The sequence below is a fragment of the Eptatretus burgeri genome, chromosome 3 (genome assembly GCF_056783735.1).
Source record: "Eptatretus burgeri isolate ZD-2024b chromosome 3, Ebu_testis_v1, whole genome shotgun sequence".
Lineage (NCBI taxonomy): Eukaryota > Metazoa > Chordata > Myxini > Myxiniformes > Myxinidae > Eptatretus > Eptatretus burgeri.
The window spans coordinates 59427450-59450068 of NC_140963.1; the positions used below are offsets into that span (position 1 = coordinate 59427450).

A 22619-nucleotide genomic window follows, 5' to 3' on the forward strand; every position below is an offset into this window, starting at 1 on the left:
GCTGTACTTATGTCATTACATGCAGTTTTGTGCTCTGCCTGGAACACAGCATCATCCCAACTGACTGGAAGAGGGGCCTTGCTGTCCCTCTCTGGAAAAGGAAGGGTGATCGCCAGGACTGCATCAACTACCAAAGCGGTGATGCTGCTCTCATTGCCGGGCAAGGTATTTGCTCAGATAATTATTGAGAGGGTTCACCACCATCTGCTTAAGCACCAGCACCCAGAGCAGTCGGGCGTTACACCAAGGAGGTCAACGATTGACCGTTTCCTTGCCGTTCAAATCCTCGCAATGCAGACGATAGTTTCGGCAGGGGCTGCTTGCCGCCTATGTTGATCTCTGCAAAGCATTCGATTCAGTGAATCGAGATGCCCTCGGGAGGATTCTTGGTCTTCGTGAGGTGCCACCAAAACTGATTGATCTGATGTCTGAACTACACTCTGGGACTGAGAGTGCTGTGAAATGTGGTGATACCATCCCCGACTTATTTCCAGTTGTTACTGGAGTTCGTTGGGTGTGTACTGGCCCCCACACTTTTCTGTGCTTGTGTGGACTGGATTCTGGGGAGGATGTCAGAGAGATTAATCTGCGGTGCATTGTTTGGGAATGTCAAGATCTCTGACCTTGATTTCGCAGATGATGCAGTCATCTTTGCAGAGACTGGATATAATTTTGGGTGCCCTCGAGGTACTGATTAAGGAGTCAAAGCCGCTGGGATTTTCTGGGTTTCCTGGGTCAAAACGAAGATCCAGGTTTTCAAAGACATCCTGGATGCTGCAATGTTGTCTGTACCTGTTTCTGGTGAGCATGTTGAGATCATGGAGCGATTCACTTCCCTTCGCAGTGATATTCATATCTCTGCTGGCTGTGAGCCAGATATCAATAGACGTCTGGGTTGGGCCTGGGGAGTCATGGATTCACTGGATCATGGGCTGAGGCACTGTCGGTACCTGTGCAGGAGGAAGAAAGTCCGAATCTTCAGGTCCTTGGTACTTCCAGTATTGCTGTGAAACTTGGACTCTGGATGTTAAACTTGGACTCTGACCAGGGATCCGAGGCGGAGTCTTAATTCCTTTGGTACCAGGTCTCTTCAGAGAATCCTTGGCTACCTCGGGTCGGACTTTGTGTCCAACAAGCAGTTGTTGAGAGACTCAAATGAGCTTTGTCAGCTGCGGCTGTATGGACATGTGGCTTGTTTTTCTGACGCTAATCCTGCACCAGATTCTCTCAGCGAAGGAGCCTCGTGAGTGGAGGAGGCCAATGGGCTGACCACGTGCCTCGTGGTTGCAGAAGGTTGATCAGCATCTCAAGGAGATGAGCCAGGCATCTGTGGGATGGCCAGATTGAGGCCCCTGGAGTACCGGCAGAAAGTGGATGCAGTGACGCGCTGCTCCGGCGCATATTCCCATTCCTGACCATTATTCTTTTCCCCTCAGTTCCCCTATACCACTGAATATACTCGAAAAATCTTCGATATTGGAAGTAACAGACAGACAGATGGGGGATTATTAATCCATTTCACAACGAACTTCCAAAAACAGGTGCATATGATGGATACTATCCAGGAAAATGAAACAGAAACAAACAGCAATGATTGCAAAGAAAATAAAGAAAAACTACAAAAAGAAATATCATCAGATATATTCTGACAAATAGGAGAATGCCAAAAGAACAGGAATATATGAAAAAAAATAACTTGCTAGAATCGGGATCGATAAGGAAGGCTCATTGGAATAGCTTAGAAGAGGTAAAATTAATTGGGATTGAGAACGAGTCATCATAATTGCTCAAGACCAAGGATACTACACTAATGCTTAAAGAAAATGGCAGGATTGAGCCAATCAGACAAATGCAGGTTTTGTGGGGTAGAAACAGAAAATACCAGCCACCTCCTTTCGAGATGTTAAAAACACTTGTCGGAACAGCTGTACACAGAAAGACATGATTGCGTCTGCAGAGTAATCCACTGGCTCACCTGTAAACGTTTCAACATCCCAGTCCCAGAAATTAATCATGGAAACACAAACCAAGTCCGATCCTTGAAAATGAACATGTAATGCTCACGCATGACAAGATGATATCATCAAGTGTGGACATTGCAAACAAAGCATTGCATCTGGACATGATGCTCAAACACAAAATGGAAAGGTCAGCATTGTTGATTGAGGTTTCAGTTCCCAATGTCTTTTGACTAAATGCTTCAGAAATCAGGGAAATGACCAAATAGCAAGATATGAAAATTGAGCTCAAGAGGATGTGGAAATTGAAGAAAGCTGAAATTATACCAGTGATAGTTTGAGCTACAGGAATGATGAAGAAAACCCTTACTGAGTACTTAAAAATCATTTTGGGGAATATCACTCCAAACGAGCTACAAGTGGAGGCTGTCAGAGTTAGGTTCAGTGAAGATTCTGAAAAGAGCCTTGGAACGAGGCTATGAGAACAAAACTTCAACAGTTTGGTTCATGAATAATGATCCTTTACCAAATTATAGGAGGTTGAGATTTTAAGTCCTTCCACCTCCTGAAATTCACAAATGGAGATATTAATCAACAGGTGAAAACGTAACTTCCTTCCACCTTTGGTGGTGGAGGTAATTATATAAAAGATGTGAAATGTATGACAGTGCAGAAAAGATTGTCGACAAAGAGGATTTCTGGCAAAACAATAATATTGCACCTTATTCTGTTGTGAATGTGACGCTTGCACTGGAGTAGGAATACAGACTCTTTATATCTCTGAGTTCTCAATATTGGATCACTGGCTGAAGGCTGTTTTTTTTTTTTTTGAGGTCAAAAGTCATGGTTGCTTGCAATCCTCAATTTTCTTCAAATTGACTTGAAATTTGAACAGGGTTTGTATTTTTGGACACTGAAGCCTATTGTTTGATGTCAAAAGGTCAAGATTACATAGAATCCTCAATTGCCACCCGATTGACTTGAAACTTGAACAGGATTTGCATATTGGGTTGAAAAATTGCTTCACCAAAAATCAGAACGATCGATTTAGCCGTTTTGACATGTCAAAGGTTTCCATGACAACAATTTTGGCTCATTATAATTAAATGGGACTTCTTGTGATTTTTTTTTTACCATACCTCAATATATTTGCAATATGTCAAATTGAAACTCCAGCAGTTTATGTGTACGTATGTGTGTGTAAAATCTGGTCAAAATTGGTCAAAGGTCAAGGCCATCTGAAACGTGTAAAACACCTATTCGGCTACAGTAAGAAAGTTTATCAGCCAAATTTGGTGTGCATTGCATTCAATCGTGTAAAACACTTGATACGTCAAATTTTCGAAATTGCCAAATTGATGTTTCCATGGTAAGTATTCTTTATCATTATGTCACAAATATCATGCTCTGCATGACATCTTTCTTGTTATTTATTTCTTTTTTCCCTTCAGTTCCCCTACCACCGATACCAAAGTCTGATACTGTAGGCCGAGAAAAACCACCTCCGCCACCACCACAACCACCAAGTCGTATCAGTTCAGCATCACCTGCATCCAACCGAGGTGCACCTCCACCCCCACCACCACCACCTGCACATCGCCTGGATCAAACATCCATTTCGAGTGTTGGTGGGAGATCCTTCCATGCTGGTACATGTTGCACCATTATCTCCTTCTGGGGAAGAGAGAGAGTGAGGGGATTTATTTATGTGTGTGGATGCCACAATCCATGTATTTACATCTGCTGACTTGTGTACATTTCCAGATGACTTTGAAAGTCGCTTCAAGTTCCATTCAATTCAAGAACTTCCTCCACCAGAGCCCTTTCAGAACTTGCCAAAATCTTACCCGAGCAAGGCGAGCCGTGCCAGTAAGTGTTTCCCTTGCCACAGGAACAGGAGGTTCCCATGCAACCTTTGCGCAACTGACAGGGTGGATTTTCTCATACTCAAAACTTTTTTATCTTGCCAAAACGAAGTTTTGCAACATATGTTAGTTTTTTTTTTTGTCTGTAATCACGTATAAAAAATTCTGCAGAGCACAGTTATCATCGGAAATTTTTGTAACTTCGCATATCAGAGGCCTATAGAGGTCCCTTTCAGTGCACAAAATTTTGAAGGTCAAAGGTCAAGGTCACTTTGGCGCAAATCAGGGGAGTCGACGAAACCCTTATTTTTTGAGTAATTTTGATCGGATCGTCTTCAAACTTCATGGGAATATAGTTCATGGTCTGGCGCTCAGCTGAGTAATTTTTGGTGGCGATTGGCCTTGACCTTCATATGTTTTTTTTTTATCTTGCCAAAACGAAGTTTTTGCAAGATATGTTAGTCAGCTTGTATGTTTTTTTTTGTTTTTTTTGGGGGGGGGGGTGTAATCACGTATAAATCACTCTGCAGAGCACAGCTATCATTGGAAATTTTTGTAACTTCGCATATCAGAGGCCTATAGAGGTCCCTTTCAGCGCATAAAATTTTGAAGGTCAAGGTCAAAGGTCAAGGTCACTTTGTCACAAATCAGGGGAGTTGACGAAACCCTTATTTTTTGAGTAATTTTGATCGGATCGTCTTCAAACTTCATGGGAATATAGTTCATGGTCTGGTGCTCAGCTGATTAATTTTTGGTGGCGATTGGCCTTGATCTTCATGGTTAGCACCAAAGGTCAAACATATTTGACCCCAAGGTCAAATTTTCAAGTTTTAGGAACCATATCGTGTAGTACCTCAAATTGAACACCTCGATGAGTGCTTTCTAGTTTTTTTTTTTGCTTTGCTTGTATTTAAACCTTCTCATTTGATTGCCTTTTTGATGAATTGAATGTTTAATCTTTGTTTTCTTTTTTTTTCATGAACGTATAAACTGCATTCATCCTTTCTCAGATGCTCAGCTACCACTACGGCAGTAGATTGTCTCCACCGTTAGCTGACAAAAAGAACAGGAAGAGGGAACATGTTGACCATGAAAATGGTGCATCCTTGCCAAGGTGTTTAACTTGTCAATTGAGGTGATAAATCTCCATTTTTGTAAAAAGAAAAAAGAAGTGGCCTTTATCTTGATTTACCTTTTTTTGCTCCAAGCCTTCTATGTGTTTGCAAAAGGGAATGAGCCATATTAGCCTGTTGATTGATTTGCACTCATGTGCTGCAGCTGCTTTTCATTTCCTTTTTTGTTTTGTCTTGAGGGCTTTCAGGGAAATGTCACCACTTACAGGTTATAGTTCTTTTAATGGTAATAGCTGTTGATTTTATTGGAACACGAGGAATGGTAGGAATGGTATCATTTGTTTGTTTACTTGCATCAGACAGCCAAACACCAGGTGGGATAGTCAACTTATTGTTAGTTTTTACACGTTTTGTTTCTGCTTTGTTGTTTTTGCAAATGACATTTGTATGAAATATATAAATAACCAGGAAACTATTTTGAATGTAAAGACAGTTTTGTTCTTTGCAGTACTCAATGCTGCCAATGCCATAAATTTATAAAAGCAATGCTATGCACATGTATTTTAAACATTATATGTTGGCTTTCATGGATTTGCTAATGATTTTGGGGTTGTATTTGTAGAATTTGAAAATGGTGCACAGTATGATGTGGTGAAATGCAATGCCAAATTTTTATATACATTATGTAGATAGCAAACTTGTTTTTCAGATCTTTAACACAACAATTTGCTTTCACGTTTTTGTCTTTACTTTTATTTCAAATAAATGATGTACGACCTTTCAACCACAGACCTTTGAATTGTGTGCTGTGACTTACAAATTGATTGGGTGAAACTTCGAGTCGAGCTTCTCGTTTTGTATTACCTGTATTGTTATCTTGTACATTGGTTCAAGGAAAGACCAAGATTTTGGTGTGGATGTGATGCTGATACAATGGCGATGGGAAAGGAAAATTTGGACCATGGATTAATTTCCTTTGGACTCTGCATAAATGCCTTGGTATATTTTCATCAGCATGTAATATTTGATAAACCAAAGGATGACCGTGTGCATGCATCTTTATATTTTTGTTTTTGCTTTTTTATTGTAAGGAACTTTCCAAACTTTGCAGCACTTGCAAGTTCAGAAATATATCAGATTTGTTAACATTTTCTCTGTTTCCTTTTGATTGTTACAATTCTTTGTTTAACTCGATGTCTTTGTTGTAATTTGTTATACTTGACAATTTGACCTCCATGTAACAAAACGTTTTTTGCTTGCTTAGGATTAATCACATGACTAGCAGGATAAGTTTAGAGGTATGCGCACTCGGCTCTGAGCTGTCGAGCCCGGGTTTGAATCTTGACCCAGTTATGAACTGTCACCCTGGTGTTTCACATGCAGGATGAGGCATCTATATGTGCGTCATGCATCAGAAAGACATTTAGCTGGAGAACCCCTCTGCCAGTGCTGGCCATTGGTGTACGTTAAAGATCCCATGGTGTCTTTCAATAAGAGTAGGTGAGTTATCAGCGGCACCCTGAATAAATTACTAATTCCTGCCTTGACTGATGTCTGGGAAGGCAGTGGAAAACCACACAGCATAACGTGTGCCGAGAAACTGCTTCAGCAGCACCGACGCTCTGTCAAGAGTATGGTACATTTGATTAATCAATTTATGAATTGGATATGATGCTCAATACAATTTGCTGAGTTGAAATTTTTTTGTTCAGTATCATTTCTTACTTACACATGGTCATTGGAATACTTGCTTTTAAAATTACGTTTGAAAAGAAAGATAAGGAAAGGTGTTTTTTTTTTTGTTGTTTTTTTTTTTTTTACTGTTTTAAATGTTCATGAACTATCCTTCGATTTGAGAGCTCTTGGAATATCTTGTGGATATATGAAGCTTTTTCAAAGCATGTATTTTCATATTTCTTTTTGAAATGTTCTCATTCTATACAGTATAAGGAAATGGTAGTTGTTTCCTTTTTTAAAAAAATGTGTACAGTATTTGGATTTGATATGACTATTCACAGCATGCCAAGGTGAAGCACCACCAAGGCTGTGGTTATGCTGGCAGATTGTGATCACTATTCATTCCCTTTATTTGTCCTTTGGACTCTGCTTCGATGCTTTGGTTTATTTTCATCAGTAATATTTGATAACAAACTAAAGGAATACTTTGTAAATGCATCTTAATATTTTTGTTTTTATTTTTTTTAATATTATATAACTTTTAAAACTTTGCAGCACTTGCAACTTCACAAATGCTTATGCTGCACTGAAATGCACTTTCAGGTTGAATTAAATTCTTCACAGCAATACTAAATCCATTACTAGAGTTTTGTAACCTTTTCATATACTTTAGAAGCAAACATTCGGATTGTGGTTTGATGGGACTCTTGTTTTGACAAGTTTATTTCAGGATTTTTCTGACTGCTTATTAAATCGGTGACATGTGCGAGCTACTTCACTTATCCTGAAGAATATTGCGCAGGTACCGTCGTTCACTTGAAGCCGAGTATTGAAAATGGAATTCAAGGAGACCGACAATTCAAAGCCATTGTGACTAATTGAAAACTATCGCCAGATGTGCCGGGTGTAGTTTCGCATTATCTTGTCTCATCACCGAGTAATCACAGTGGCAAGCGAGAAGCTACCAAAACCCACGATATAACATCCAAAATGCCGCTCATGCATATCCCCTATTGTGTCCGTCTCACTAGGGATATACTGTGACAGATAATTTGCAAAATATTGGTGTTATGACTTGTATCTTTTATTAACCTTTTAATAAATATTAATTGTGCATTTTGATGAATACTTTGATTTGGTGTTGATTGATATTCAGGAGAATAATTATGGTGGATTTGCAAAAGTTGGGAATAATAAAATTGCACAAAATGAATGTTGTTAAATTTGTAGATTTCATTCCTGAAAACAAAGATTTATTTGTTTTGTCATGTTTCATCGTGGTTTGAAAAGTAGTGGAAGAGATTATTATGCTGATGTGGTGGTGTTTGAATGTATTATTGTGTTTGATTTTTTTTCTAAGTAATTGAAGTAGGTCAAGCCTTAGATCTGAAACATTGCTTTCTTGCTTTATTCAACTGAACTGAATTCAACTTATTCAATTCAACTTCTGGTGAAACTACATAAATCTCCAGGATCACTGCTCATCTCCACTCATTTGTTCCACTCCCTCCAACCCCCCACCTATGGAACCAAATTCCACATTCTCTTCAATCTCATTCTTCCCTCCAGGTCTTCAAGACAATGCCTGGTGTTGGCTTAATGGTTAGGGTGGTGGGCTTTGGATCCTAGGGTCCTGAGTTCAAATCCTGCTCAGCTGTTTAATTAATACCAGATGGGGTTAACTCAGCCTGTCATCCTTCCAAGGTGGGCAAAAATGAGTGCCAGCTTTCTGGTATCCTGTGTCGGAGTGGCGACCCATCCAGGATTGTGCCCAAATAGCCAAGGAGACTGCTTAAGCAGCACCAACGCTCTGCACAGAGTATGTCCCAAAATCCTCTCATCCTTCTCCTTCAAGACAGCTGTTCACCAAAATCTCAGATCATGCCCAATCCAAAAACATAATACCCCCCCCCTCGTTAACCCATCCTCACCATTCATTCCCTATATTTGTCCTTTGGACTCTGCTTTGGACCCAATCCATCCTCCATCAAAATTTCCAGTCTTCCCTCCTTGGAGTTTCCTTCTGTATCCATCTTGTTCACCCCATGCATTCTCTCCTGCCCCCCCATTCCTCCACACCCTTTGTTTGTCCAAGTCTCCCTCTATCTTTGCCTTCTATTCTGCTGTTGGTGTCCCCCCCCCCCCAACCTCCTCCAACCTCCTCTCTCTACTGTTCCTTTTGCATCCTGTTATGTCCTGATCTGTTCAGTGTACTAGTTCTTCTACGAGCCTCAAATATGTAAACAAACAAAAAAATTAACTCATCTCAATTTCTGCCTCCCCTTCCCATTACTGTTTTTAAAATATTTTTATCTCACCTGAAAAGTAGTTCCGGGGAGCTTACGGGATGGAAAGTCGTTCGTCGGTTCGTCCATCCGTCTGTCCGTCCATCCATCCACAAACATTTACACTTCTTCTCTGAAACTCCACTCAATTTCAATTAAACTTGACCACAACCTTCATCACCTGGTGTGTACCAAAGTTTGTTCACAGCATTAAAAAAATCGGGCCCTAAGGGTGTGTATGGGGGGTTGCCCCCCCCACCCCCCAAAATAGGTATCTGCTTTTCTCTAAAAAACTATACATGCAATTCCGTTGAAACTTGACCACAACTTTCAACATTCGTGATGTACCAAAGTTTGTTCATGGCATTAAAAAATTGGGGTCTGAGGGGGGTCTACGGAATGAGTTTATTGGAGGGTTGCCCCCCCCCCTCCAAAATATAACATGTTGCTTTCTTCTCTGAAACTGCACACATAACTTTAACGAAACTCAACCACAACCTTCATCACCCATGATTTACCAAAGTTTGTTCATGACATTAAAAAAAAAATTGGGGTTTAATGGTGTCTGTGGGTTGGGGGGGGGCTGCCCCCAAAATAGGTATTTGCTTTTTTTTCTTCAAAGCCACACACCTAATTTTGATGAAACAACCACAACCTTCATCATCCATGATTTACCAAAGTTTGTTCACAACATTAAAAAAAATCCATAGGTATTTACTTTCTTCTCCATGAAATATTTTGTGGGTCATCCATGCCTACCAGTGGTTCCCTGGGTTTCTTATTCAGCCGCTACCAGGTAAGTGCCCAGAGGTATTGCCCCTATTTTTATTTTCCTATGAAAGCATAACAAAGATGTCCCACTTGGCAAACCTGAGAAATCTGTGGCATGGAATTAAACAAGCAAAGCTCGTCATCTTGTGTTCAGCATTTGAAGTGTCTGGCATCTAAAAATGATTGATGACAATATTAACAATAAACTACTTTTTCCTGAATTTTAACTAGTGCACCCACTCCCTTTGGGAGTGGCAGGAAGGATCAAGTTATTAACCTCTGGGGTATATAGATTACAATACTAGATCTAGGCTCAGGCCTCAAGATTGTTGGGTTTCCTCCTTTCAGTTTTGTGTTAAACAGTAGTAGCAACTGTTTCAAAGGGTAATCATATGTGTTTGTGGTTTATAATACTTTGTCTTCTGGTATGAATTCCCCTCAAAACGCCACGATAAGCTATTTGGACATGTTAACATGGCGTTTGACCAAGGAAGTAAACCCCTTGGGGAGAGGGGATATTATTAGTCCCCTGCCAGTTTCACCAGAGGGGACTCGGGTTGCTTTCCATCCGTCCCACATGTGGTTTTTCAGAATTTTTTCCCCCATACTCTTTAAAATATTCAAGTGAAATTTGGTGCATGGCTTTATTATTATAAGTTACAGAACAAGTTCGTGTTTCATGGCATTTCGTCAAGTTTTTTCAGTTTATATGCCTTTTTTAGACTTTGAAAATATCACATCATTTGGGGACATGGATTGCAAAGCAATTCTCGCTCTTGTTGGCATTAATGTTTTGTAATAACATCATTATTATGCTATTACCATTGGTGTTATTACCTCCGCCACCGGAGGTGAAGGAGGTTCTGTTTTCACCCCTCTGTGTGTTTGTTACTTGCAAAATTGAAGATTTTTCAAGTGTGTTGGTTCATCGATTTTGTTATTCTGTTTGTCTGTCACCTACAGGTCACAATTCTAAACCAAATTTCACCAAACTTCACCACATGGTAGAGTTTGTCATAAGAAAGAAGATATTTTTTTTTGGTCAAAAGGTGAACATAGGCCAAATGTCAATAACTTTGGTGAGATTTCTAAAATCCTCAATTTTCATCCGATTGACTTGAAATTTGAAGACGATTTATATTTCAGGTCACTGAATTCAACCAGCTAATTATGTTTGAGGTCAAATTTGTTTTATGGATTTTGCAAGTATCATGCACTGCACAACGTTGTCTTCTTGTTTGTGTGTTTGTTTGGCATGGGGTCGGTGTCCTGTGAATGTACTGACACTTGTTTGTGTTTGTTTGTGTGTTTGTTTGGCAAGGGGTCGGTGTCCTGTGAATGTACTGGCACTTGTTTGTTTGTGTGTTTGTTTGTGTATTTGTTTGTCATGGGGTCGGTGTCCTGTGAATGTACTGGCACTTGTTTGTTTGTGTGTTTGTTTGTCATGGGGTCGGTGTCCTGTGAATGTACTGGCACTTGTTTGTTTGTTTGTGTGTTTGTTTGTGTATTTGTTTGTCATGGGGTCGGTGTCCTGTGAATGTACTGGCACTTGTTTGTTTGTTTGTGTGTTTGTTTGTGTGTTTGTTTGTCATGGGGTCGGTGTCCTGTGAATGTACTGGCACTTGTTTGTGTGTTTGTTTGTGTATTTGTTTGTCATGGGGTCGGTGTCCTGTGAATGTACTGGCACTTGTTTGTTTCCGCGTTGCCCAACGTTTCCTTTAGATCGCATTGAGAGATGGTGAAGGATCTTTTTATCTTCCTGGCAACGTGTTCGAAAGCTCGATTTGTGACGCACTAATTGTTTTTTGAAGCGGTTTTGTTAAAAAGTCGATCTCCACACCGACGGGAAATAATCTAAGTAACCTGGAGTAAAATTCACTCAATTATTCCCCTTGTTGTGAATGGACACGTTAAAAATCATTATTTTTCTGCTAAGTTATTATATTATAATTACCTTTTAAATGTTTATTAATCCTTTCTCACGCAGGGAAATTCTTCTTTTATCCTTACAAGATCTTATTCCATCCCGCTCTGTTCGCTCTTTGTCAAACCATGGGATTGAATTTTAAAAACAACAACAACAACTACTACCACTCCTCCAACTCCTCCAACTCCTCCAACTCCTCCAACTCCTCCAACTCCTCCAACTCCTCCAACTCCTCCAACTCCTCCAACTCCACACGAGGGCGTAACTCGTGAATTCAACTTCCGGTTTTGGAGCGTTCTGTGCGGTGGAGTCCTCCTCGTTTGTTGGATCTCGTGAGTGTAGTTTATAATGCTGTAAAGCTTGAATCTGTGGTATCTCGACTCCTTTATAAAGGGCCTGACTGTGTGTCCCTGCCTCTGTTTGTCTGTCTGTGTCTGTTAAACTCGGACATCGTTCGTTTGAGAGCCACGTGGTGGAAGCGGCTCCCATGCCAATCGATGTCAAGGCGGTGATGTACAGGTACAGGTACAGTACACGTATGGTTTTTTTCAGGGGATCACGAGTCGTTTTACTGTGTGATATCGTTCCAGCGTCGCTTTTTATTTCCGAGCGGTGGGTAAGCTTGCAAGTTCCATCAGAAAACTAGTCATGCACAGGACTGACTACCTTTACCTCACCCATACCTTTACCTCACCCATACCTTTACCTCACCCATACCTTTACCTCACCCATACCTTTACCTCACCCATACCTTTACCTCACCCTCACCCATACCTTTACCTCACCCTCACCCATACCTTTACCTCACCCTCACCCATACCTTTACCTCACCCTCACCCATACCTTTACCTGACCCATACCTTTACCTCACCCATACCTTTACCTCACCCATACCTTTACCTCACCCATACCTTTACCTCACCCTCACCCATACCTTTACCTCATCCTCGCCCATACCTTTACCTCATCCTCGGGCGTACCTTTACCTCACCCTCGCCCCGACCTTTTCCTCACCCTCGCCCATGCCTTTACCTCACCCTCGCCCGTACCTTTACCTCACCCTCGCGCGTGCCTTTACCTCAGCCTCGCCCATACCTTTACCTCACCCTCGCCCATACCTTTACCTCACCCTCGCCCATACCTTTACCTCACCCTCGCCCATACCTTTACCTCACCCTCGCCCATACCTTTACCTCACCCTCGCCCATACCTTTACCTCACCCTCGCCCATACCTTTACCTCACCCTCGCCCATACCTTTACCTCACCCTCGCCCATACCTTTACCTCACCCTCGCCCATACCTTTACCTCACCCTCGCCCATACCTTTACCTCACCCTCGCCCATACCTTTACCTCACCCTCGCCCATACCTTTACCTCACCCTCGCCCATACCTTTACCTCACCCTCGCCCATACCTTTACCTCACCCTCGCCCATACCTTTACCTCACCCTCGCCCATACCTTTACCTCACCCTCGCCCATACCTTTACCTCACCTCGCCCATACCTTTACCTCACCCTCGCCCATACCTTTACCTCACCCTCGCCCATACCTTTACCTCACCCTCGCGCATACCTTTACCTCACCCTCGCCCATACCTTTACCTCACCCTCGCCCATACCTTTACCTCACCCTCGCCCATACCTTACCCATACCTTTACCTCACCCTCGCCCATACCTTTACCTCACCCTCGCCCATACCTTTATACCCTCGCCTACCTCACCCTCGCCCATACCTTTACTCACCCGCCCATACCTTTACCCACCTCGCCCATACCTTTACCTCTCCCTCGCTCATAACTTTACCTCTCCCTCGCCCATACCTTTGCCTCACCCTCGCCCATACCTTTTCCTAACCCTCGCCCATACCTTTTCCTAACCCTCGCCCATACCTTTTCCTAACCCTCGCCCATACCTTTTCCTAACCCTCGCCCATACCTTTTCCTAACCCTCGCCCATACCTTTTCCTAACCCTCGCCCATACCTTTTCCTAACCCTCACCCATACCTTTTCCTAACCCTCACCCATACCTTTTCCTAACCCTCACCCATACCTTTACCTCACCCATACCTTAGACGTGATTGTTTTTTTTTAGCTTTTGTCCTGTTTTACCCGAAGGAAGGGACAAGGACTTCAGTTCGCCTTCTTGTATATAATTCTTCCTTTAACAAAAAATGCAAAGTCCAGGCTCGAGAGAGAGTTGTAACAGAACAGAGAGAACACAGTCGTAAACGTGGGACTCCTTAAACAGTTCGAGGGATATCGAAGAATGAGAGAGTAGAGAGTGCAGGGGAAGTGTGGGAGGGCACGTGGCGTAAACAAGCTTGATCTATCAAGCTCAAACAGCAACTAGAAAGGGCAATAAGAGATTGCAAACCCTCACCAGGACTTGTTTTGTGTGTCAAATCAATGGAAGGATGCCCCATATGAAAGCTCTTTTTCACCACTGACTCACTCACTCACTCACTCACTGACTGATATTACAGATTGGGACCTTCCGGATGATGTGGAAAGCTCAAATGTTGTGTGCCGAAGGACATCAAAGCCGGTACACTGGAAAAATTCACAGAATTGTTGGATAACATCCACAAATGAAAATATAAATAAATGGGGGGAATTTTTTTTTTTTAATGCAGGTGAGCAACCTGAGACAATGGGGAAGCACGGTCGGTCATTTTGTGTGCCGATGGACATTGAAGCCGATACACCAGGGGAAATCACAGAACCATCGGAAAGCGTCTATAAATGAAAAAAAGGAAAAGAAAATAAATTAAATATTAAATGCAGGTGAGTGATGAGAGATGACGATGAAGCACATGGTGCGTATGCTTACACAATGTGTAAGCATACCCTTCTAGTATAATATATAACAGTATTTGAGAAAAGAGCAGAGAATTAATGAGTAAAGAGGATGAATCAGCTCTCCAGAATGAGAAAAGGTGACAGCATTCAGCTTTGCACAGACAGCTGTTTGTTGTTTGCAAAAACAACAATTTTTCAAGTACAGCATATTGAAGAAGAGGAGAAGATTGGGACCACACTCTGTGCAGAGCGTTGGTGCTGCCCAAGCAGTCTCCTTGGCTATCGGGCACAATCCTGGACGGGTCGCCACTCCGACACAGTTTACCAGCATGCTGGCACTCATTTTGCCGACCTCGGTAGGATATAGGCCGAGTTAACCTCACCTGGTATTCAACTTGGTATTCTTTTCTCATTCAACAGCTGAGCGGGATTCGAACTCAAGACCCTCGGATCCAAAGCCCACCTCCCTGACCATTAAGCGTGAATTTTTATAAGATAGGCCCACCCATGAACATTGATGTCTTCAGATATTTTTCAAATTTTTATCCTCGGTTGTGTATGGTCTAAAACTCAGCCAAATGTTTGATGTGATTGACCCATTCCCCGCCGTTTGGGCCACACTCAAAGTTTGGAGATTTTGACACCCTTGAAATATTTTTCCATTTTCAAAGTGAATTCTTTAGAATAATCATCAGTTGCCCAAGGAAATTCCTTTCAAACTTATTATATGGTTTGGGTACTAAAATATTTTGTACAAAAATCTATGGGATCTGGATGGTTATGGAGAGTGGCGCCACCTATAATCCCTTTCGGCAAACATTCACTTCAGACTTTCTCTGGCCATATTTTTAATAGCCATCAAGGTCCCATGGAGTTTATTAGTGCATAAGATAGAACAAGTACAGTAAAACTATCCTCTGAAAGTGAAACATTCATGGGACCTTGGTGGTTGTGGCAGTACAGGGGGTCTCAAGACCACTTGAGGCTATACGAAGCCCTTTTTTCGAGCCACACTCACTCCCATAACCATCCTAATATTTTGAAACTAATATTATTAAATGAAAGTTCCATATCTACACTAACAAAACCAATAGTAAAATCCATGGGACCTTTTAAAAACAAAGAATAAAACAGGTCCAAGGTTACCTTGTTTGACATAATGTACACTAGCATAACCCACGCTCTGCGCGACATGTTGGGGTGGGTGCGTTTGAGAAAGGAACTGATGCAGAGTATCAGTAGTAATTTTACTTTAATGCAGTAAGTGGAATACGATTTCACTGTTTCAGAACCATTTTATTTACTTTTTTTTTTGTACCATGCACCTCATATGGTCTTTGAGATAATGTAAGCCGAATATCACGTTACTCGAGCGCAGAACAAAGTCGAAGATTGCGCGACACGAAACCACAAACTCGGAAATAATATATAAGATAGCGATGTACATATATGTACATTGTCTGCCTCTATCACCAGTTTCCATTAGCAGTCCACTATATTCCATTGCTGATTCTATTTGAAATTGTAAAATATTGTTATGAATTTGGGAATTCGATTGCACACAACATACAGGTTCCTTTAGTCAGCTATGTCAATAAGTGCTTGTTCCCTAGATAGCTCACCTTTCATTGTTTAAATGTTCAGAAATCGATTAGATGTGCTGCAGATCGATTTAATAGTTAGGGAGCGAATAATGGAGACATCCCTCCCCCTCTTCTGCGAAGAGCAAGAACCACCCTGCCGTCCAGTGACTCATGATGTCAACAACTCCCTCCCACCCATGGCTGAGCGGGGGGTGGAGCACAAGGGCATGAGTCACGCCGGGATCGGGGGAATGGCGGGAGAAGGATAAGATGAGATTTTCTTCTTTTGTTCGTGGGCAGAGTTGGAGAAGGGAGGAGAGAGGAGTCGTTCAGCAGACCATCGGGTCAGTGAGCTTCGGCTTCTGCTTGGCTCGGGAGAGCTTTTTGCTTCGAGCTGCTTTGCTTGGAAGAGAGTTGAGCTGGTCGCTCGGCTCGAGCTGTGAGTGGTGGCTTCTTCTTCTTCTTCTTGGTTCGTGGAGCTCTTTGTTCTCCATTTTGGTTCCCGGCTTGGTGCGACTCATCGACCTCTTCGTGTAGTGGTTCCTCAGGGAACCGACGCATCGACGGGAAGGATCGGCACCTTGTCTCACCAGCACGTGTTGAGAAGCGCAGGAGGTGGTTCCTCGGGGAAGCGACGCATTGACGGAAGGATTGGCGCCTTGTCTCACCAGCACGTGTTGAGAAGCGCGGGAGGATTCGCAGGAGCTCGGGAAGGATCGCAGCTCACGGCAATTGGATCCAGCTCGCTCTCGCTGGAGCCCGAGTCCGAACAACTTGAAGACCACACGAGGTGGAGAGGTTTGAGATAGGTTCTGGGTTTCAGCTCACCTGTCCTCTGAGCTGGAGCTCGTTATTAAAGGCCTCTGCCACCATTTCGTGCGTGCGTGTGTGTGTGTGTGTGTGTGTGTGTGTGTGTGTGTGTGTGTGTGTGTGTGTGTGTGTGTGTGTGTGTGTGTGTGTGTGTGTGTGCGTGCGTGCGTGCGTGCGTGCGTGCGTGCGTGCGTGCGTGCGCGTGCGCCCGTCTAATAAGTATAAACTGCTGTTAGGTGCAAGTGACTGTACATAATAAGTAGACGGTTGTAGTTCTTTTGTCGTGCTTTTGTTGCTTGTATAATTGCATACGTGTTTTGCCTTGTTTAATTGCATACGTGTTTTATTATAATAAATGTCCTTGTGTGAATGTAAACCTGTTCGTTGCGTCCATTCCCTCATTGAACTGCCCCATCTTGCACTCGGAATATAGTTGGTATTTAAATAGCCGATAAATAGAATCGGGTTCGGAAAGGTCTGGCGATAATACCCGCTCGGTTATCCCAGAACGGAACGGACCGCTTAAGCAGTTCGTGTCCAAGCAGACCTTCGCCGAGGTACAGTCCCTCGGTAGGTTACCCGCGCGGATACTTCGGTATATCGATATTCGGCGATTGACCCTATTTCGCGCCGGTAGAATACGGACTGGGCCGTGGTGGGATTAAACCCCCCCCCCCCCCCCGTGACTGGTTTCTGGCATTGTTCCAGAAAGTCACGACTGGATTGTCCGTTTGGTGGGCGAAGCGACCGCTATTGGTTAGATGCGGTCGTTTGAACGCCGACGGGTCGGAATTCTACAACAATATGTATGTATTATGAAATAAATGCTGTTTAGAGCAAATTTTGTCTTTTGTACATTCTTTATCTTGAAACCACGTAATTATGAGATGCAAAGTGATTTCTTTCATTTGTATTTGCTGCCTTACATGACTTTTTGTCCCATCATGCCATTTGTAATTTGTTTTTCTTTGTCTTGGCAAGATGAAAGAACATGTAAAAAAGCTGAATTTATATCCCCCCAATCCTTATATATCATACCTGGTAAGTTACAATTTCCCACGTTTGTCTTCTTATAAATGGGTCAAAGGTTATCTGGGATTAGCAGTTTTGAAATCCACCATCAATTCAATCCAAGATACCATATGTTTACTGTCTGTTCCTATGTGAAATTAGCATAGTTCTATCATTAGGCATTATGAATGTAGGTCATACTAATGCCATGATGTCAGGGATAGCATGGCTGAGTCTAGTTCATGTTTAGTTGATTTATTTATATTTTGGTTTGTTGAATGAAAGCCAGTAGAAAAATGGGGTGATTTAAACATTGCTTCCTGCTGTTCATATTCAGTCCATTCTGAAAAAACGTAGGCTAAATAAATCTTAGAGAAAAAAAATCATTTTATTTATGCACCAAGAAAAGTTTCGGCCTACTTCTCCAAACACATACTTTTGCTCGACAGTAAATGCATCTTTTTGTTTCAGGTGACATCACTCAGCCATGGCTTATAGATTGTGCATTTTCTGCAACGGAAATCATGGTATTTGCGGCCCATTTCTACCACTAAGAGCTCACTCTCTGACCAGTAATAGCATCACTGAATTCTGGAGAATGCAGAGTCTGTCAAGGTTTCATTCCTTCATTTGTGTGGAAAGGAATTATTCATTTGGCCCAGTCCACCAGAGATCGAAGAACACCCAATTTCAACAGTTCTGTGCAAGATGCATCTGCCAACGGTTATCAACAATCGATGCCAGCTGATCTTCCAAAAGAAAGATTATGAAGATGCCAAGGCATACATCAAACCTTTAGCATAGAAAAAATGTGGACAGATTCCCATGGACCATCCTAAAAATACTGTCCGTTTCTTATAAGCCATCCTACCCAAGAGTTACATAAATTGTATCTAAATATTTCACGGATTTTCTTCAAACTTTTCAGGAAAATAAAAGATTCACATCGAGAAAACATTTTTCTACCTATCTCGGCCACATTCAAAACAGCATGGGATTAAAGGAAACAAAAAGATTTTTAGGATGGATGGCCCAAAAACAGATAAGACATTTAGTGAAAGTACTTTACTCTTGAATCAGCAATGGAATATAGTGGACTTCTATAGCAAGTGATGGAAATTAGTAACACAGGCAGACCATGTACATGTCGTGTACATACCTGTACATTATCTGTCAAACAAGGGAACTTTGGACCTGTTTTATTCTTTGTTTTTAAAAGTTCCCGTGGATTTTACTATTTGTTTTGTTAGTATAGATATGGAACTTTCATTTGATGATGTTAGTTTCAAAATATCAGGTTGGTTATGGGAGTGGGCGTGGCTCAAAAAAGGGCTTCGTTTCGCCCGAAGTGGTCTTGAGACCCCCTTTACTGCCATAACCACCAAGGTGTTAAGCCTGGTGTTGGCTGCTGAATTAATACACCAAGGGGTTGACTCGGCCTTTCATCCTTCCGAGGTCGGCAAAATGAGTACCAGGTCCAGTGTGTGTGCTGGTAGAGGGGCACTGCATCAGCGACAGTTGCGCTTCAAGAAATGATAGCTACCCCAGCAGCGAAGCTGCCATACGACCACCACCACCAAGGTCCCATGAATGTTTTACTTTTCTAGGATAGTGCAGTACTTGTACTATCTGAAGGCCCGGTCACACCTTGACGTTTTAGCCAACGTATGCCGATTTTTGATTTTTTTTTCTAAAACGCTGGCACACGTTGAATACGTTATGGGTAAGTTTTGATAACATTGAGAGCACGCTGAAAAACACTGCCATACGTCGTTGTACGCTGGCTTTAAACGTTGTACTTTTTGGTTGTCCTCAAATTTTTTCATGCTTGAAATTTCACGACGTATGCCGGCGTATGACTCACACGTTCCGCTACGCTTGCCACAAGTTGTATGCACGGTCTGCGATCGTTGACAGACGTCAACACATGCTACTTGTAAGTTAATCATAAGTTGTTTAGGTAATGGTAATGTCATAATCATAAGGTAATGTTTAGCGTACCCGAAACTTATTTCTAACCTATGATTAATGTGTTGTTGGCACGTTACGCGATCGTTGCCACACGTCGACAGACGTTACTTTTAAGTTACTCATAGGCTGAAAGACGTCGGTATAATGGATCGTCCTTGCATCAGCATCCACGGCCACGGCCAGGACACTTATTTGCAGCATTCTTCAAACTTTTCTTCGGCATGACGAGGATGTTCACACTTCGATGTCTAGCTTGGCTATGATTCCAATTGTCCATCGGCAGTGTCTATTTAAAATAGTCGAGTTTGAGCGTTTTAACACGTTCAGAAGAAACGCTTCAAATTTCCAAACCCCAGCGTCAAAAAACAAAGGCGAGTGACAGCAATTTAAATCGTTCATTGTAAACAATGAAAATAGTTGAGTGGTACCGTTTAAAAGTCGTTGAGTGTAAAAAAAAATCCAATTGTTGAGCGCAAGCGTCTACTTTCAATAGTGGGGTTTGAGCGATTTAGCACGTTCAATAGAAACGATAAAAATTTCCGAGCGCCAGCGTCAAAAAACAAAGGCGAGTGACAGCAATTTAAATCGTTCATTGTAAACAATGAAAATAGCTGAGTGGTACCGTTTAAAAGTCGTTGAGTGTAAAAAAAATCCAATTGTTGAGCGCAAGCGTCTACTTTCAATAGTGGGGTTTGAGCGATTTAGCACGTTCAATAGAAACGATAAAAATTTCCGAGCGCCAGCGTCAAAAAACAAAGGCGAGTGACAGCAATTTAAATCGTTCATTGTAAACAATGAAAATAGCTGAGTGATACCGTTTAAAAGTCGTTGAGTGTAAAAAAAATCCAATTGTTGAGCGCAAGCGTCTACTTTCAATAGTGGAGATGCAGCCATTTAAATCGTTGAGTTTATCATTTAAATCGTTAAATCGTTAAACGCAAGGACAATCCATCATAACCCACACCCTCCCTCTCACACTCACCTACTACTGCCAACATGAACAAACTACTACTAATACTGATACTGATACTGATACTGTTACTGCTGACATGGACATCGACTCAAAAAGGACTCGAAAACACTGTTGGGTTCCCCTTTTATGAGCAGCATTTTTATATACCAATTCCCAAAACCGCTGGGAACACGTCTTTATATGGCAGTTGTAAGCTAGAAACACGTAAATTTTTTTTTTTTTTGTCGACCGTAAGACGTCATTGGAATACGTCTACATACATCGATGTGTGTTGGGACTACGTAAAGAATTGGTTCAAAGCACGTCAAACATAAGTTAGAAATAAGTTTCGCGTAAAAAAGACATTACCGCGACGTGTTTCGACTTATGAGTAGCTTATAAGTAGCCTTTGTGGACGTGTGTAAGCGTCCACATATCGTGTGTAAAACTTATCTCCATCGCATGCGGAACGTGTGTCATACGCCGAGTACGTCGTAAAATTTTGAGCATGTTTAAAATTTCTTGACGTACTCTACTTACTATGACGTATGATAGCGTACTTTAGCGTTGTACTCACGTATACCAAACTTACTCATACCGTATTTGACGTGCCCCAACGTTTTAGACACATTTTTCTTAGGTCGGCATACGCTGGCAAGATCGCCAAGGTGTGACCGCGATGTTGACACTTCCATTTCTACGGCAGTTATGATTCGAATCGTTGTGCGTCAGCCTTTTAATAGGCTACGTCACGACATCGTCGGCGATGCGTGCAACGTGCTATGCCTAAGTTAGACTATCGTTGGGCATCGGTTGTGTAGGCCGACAACAGGTTCAGCATTCGTTGGTATAAGTTATCTATAACGCAACGAAACGTTCTGTGTCCGTTACCAATGCGTTATACATAAGACCAAGTCGCTATGAATACGTCCGAATCTTTAAAAAAAAACATCAAAAGTTCAACGTAAGCCAGCGTTTTACATACATTTTAATACGTTGCCATCGCTGGCTAAAACGTCAAGGTGTGACCGGGCCTTTATGCACTAATAAAATCCATGGGACCTTGATAGTTATTAAAAATATGGCCAGAGAAAGTCTGTTCAAACTGAATGTTTGCCGAAAGGGATGACAGGTGTAACCACCTGTAATCAATTTGCTAATTGATTAAGAAAGTAATTATTTTATGATTATTATTTATTTATTTTAATTTTGCAATTAATCTGTCAATTATTTTCTTTCTTGTTTGTCTGGTCGATATCTCAGCCACCCTTTGAGCTAGGAAGCTGAAAGTTGGGGAAAAAAGTGAAGATGTGCTTTCACAAAAAATGGGATTTTTATTTTTTGATTTATCAATGAATTGATTAATTACTTAATTATTATTAATGAGCAAATACAACCCGTTGCTTCGCTGAGGGCAATATTAAGGGTGGGTGGCAGCGGGGGGGGGGGGGAGTGGAGTAAGAAGGAGAGGAGGGAGCGGCGAGTGAAGAAGGAAGCGCTGGTGGGGGGGGGCGAGGATGAGTGGTGGAGTGAGGAAGGGGGCGAGGATGAGTGGTGTTGGGGCAAGGATGAGTGGTGGAGTGAGAAAGGCGGGGCGAGGATGAGTGGTGGGGTGGGCGAGGATGAGTGGTGGAGTGAGAAAGGCGGGGCGAGGATGAGTGGTGGGGCGAGGATGAGTGGTGGAGTGAGGAAGGCGGGGCGAGGATGAGTGGTGGACTGAGGAAGGATGGAGGGGCGATGGGTGGTGGAGCGAGGAGGAGTGGAGGTATGGCGGAGGGGGCGAGGAGGAGTGGAGGGATGGCGGAGTGAGGAAAGAGGGGGTGAGGAGAAGTGGAGGGATGGTGGAGTGAGGCAGGAGGAGTGGCAGAAGGGGGTGGCGGAGCGAGGGAGGAGGGGTGGCGGAGTGAGGGAGGAGGGGTGGTGGAGCGAGGG

The 22619-nt window shown here is 42.4% G+C and overlaps 2 protein-coding genes across 6 annotated transcripts in view; both read left to right on the plus strand.

Annotated features, from left to right (window-relative positions):
- LOC147029997 (WAS/WASL-interacting protein family member 1-like) overlaps positions 1 to 7699 on the plus strand; it is an 88630-nt gene extending 80931 nt beyond the window's left edge. For both annotated transcript variants that reach the window (XM_085873601.1, XM_085873602.1), the window contains exons 6-8: positions 3410 to 3607; positions 3723 to 3827; positions 4834 to 7699. In XM_085873601.1, coding sequence (XP_085729727.1) covers positions 3410 to 3607; positions 3723 to 3827; positions 4834 to 4859 — 329 coding nt within the window. In that variant the 3' untranslated portion in view covers positions 4860 to 7699. The remainder of the gene's footprint in view (positions 1 to 3409; positions 3608 to 3722; positions 3828 to 4833) is intronic.
- A 4008-nt stretch (positions 7700 to 11707) lies between these two features.
- The window catches only part of LOC147029999 (lysosomal cholesterol signaling protein-like), a 91415-nt gene continuing 80503 nt past the window's right edge, over positions 11708 to 22619 (plus strand). Inside the window, exons 1-2 of one of the 4 annotated variants that reach the window (XM_085873599.1) lie at positions 11708 to 11888; positions 12020 to 12075. The gene's annotated coding sequence lies outside the window, so the exon portion shown is untranslated. Of the gene's footprint in view, positions 11889 to 12019; positions 12082 to 22619 lie in introns of all 4 variants that reach the window. The other 3 variants (XM_085873597.1, XM_085873596.1, XM_085873598.1) reach the window with 3 other exon arrangements.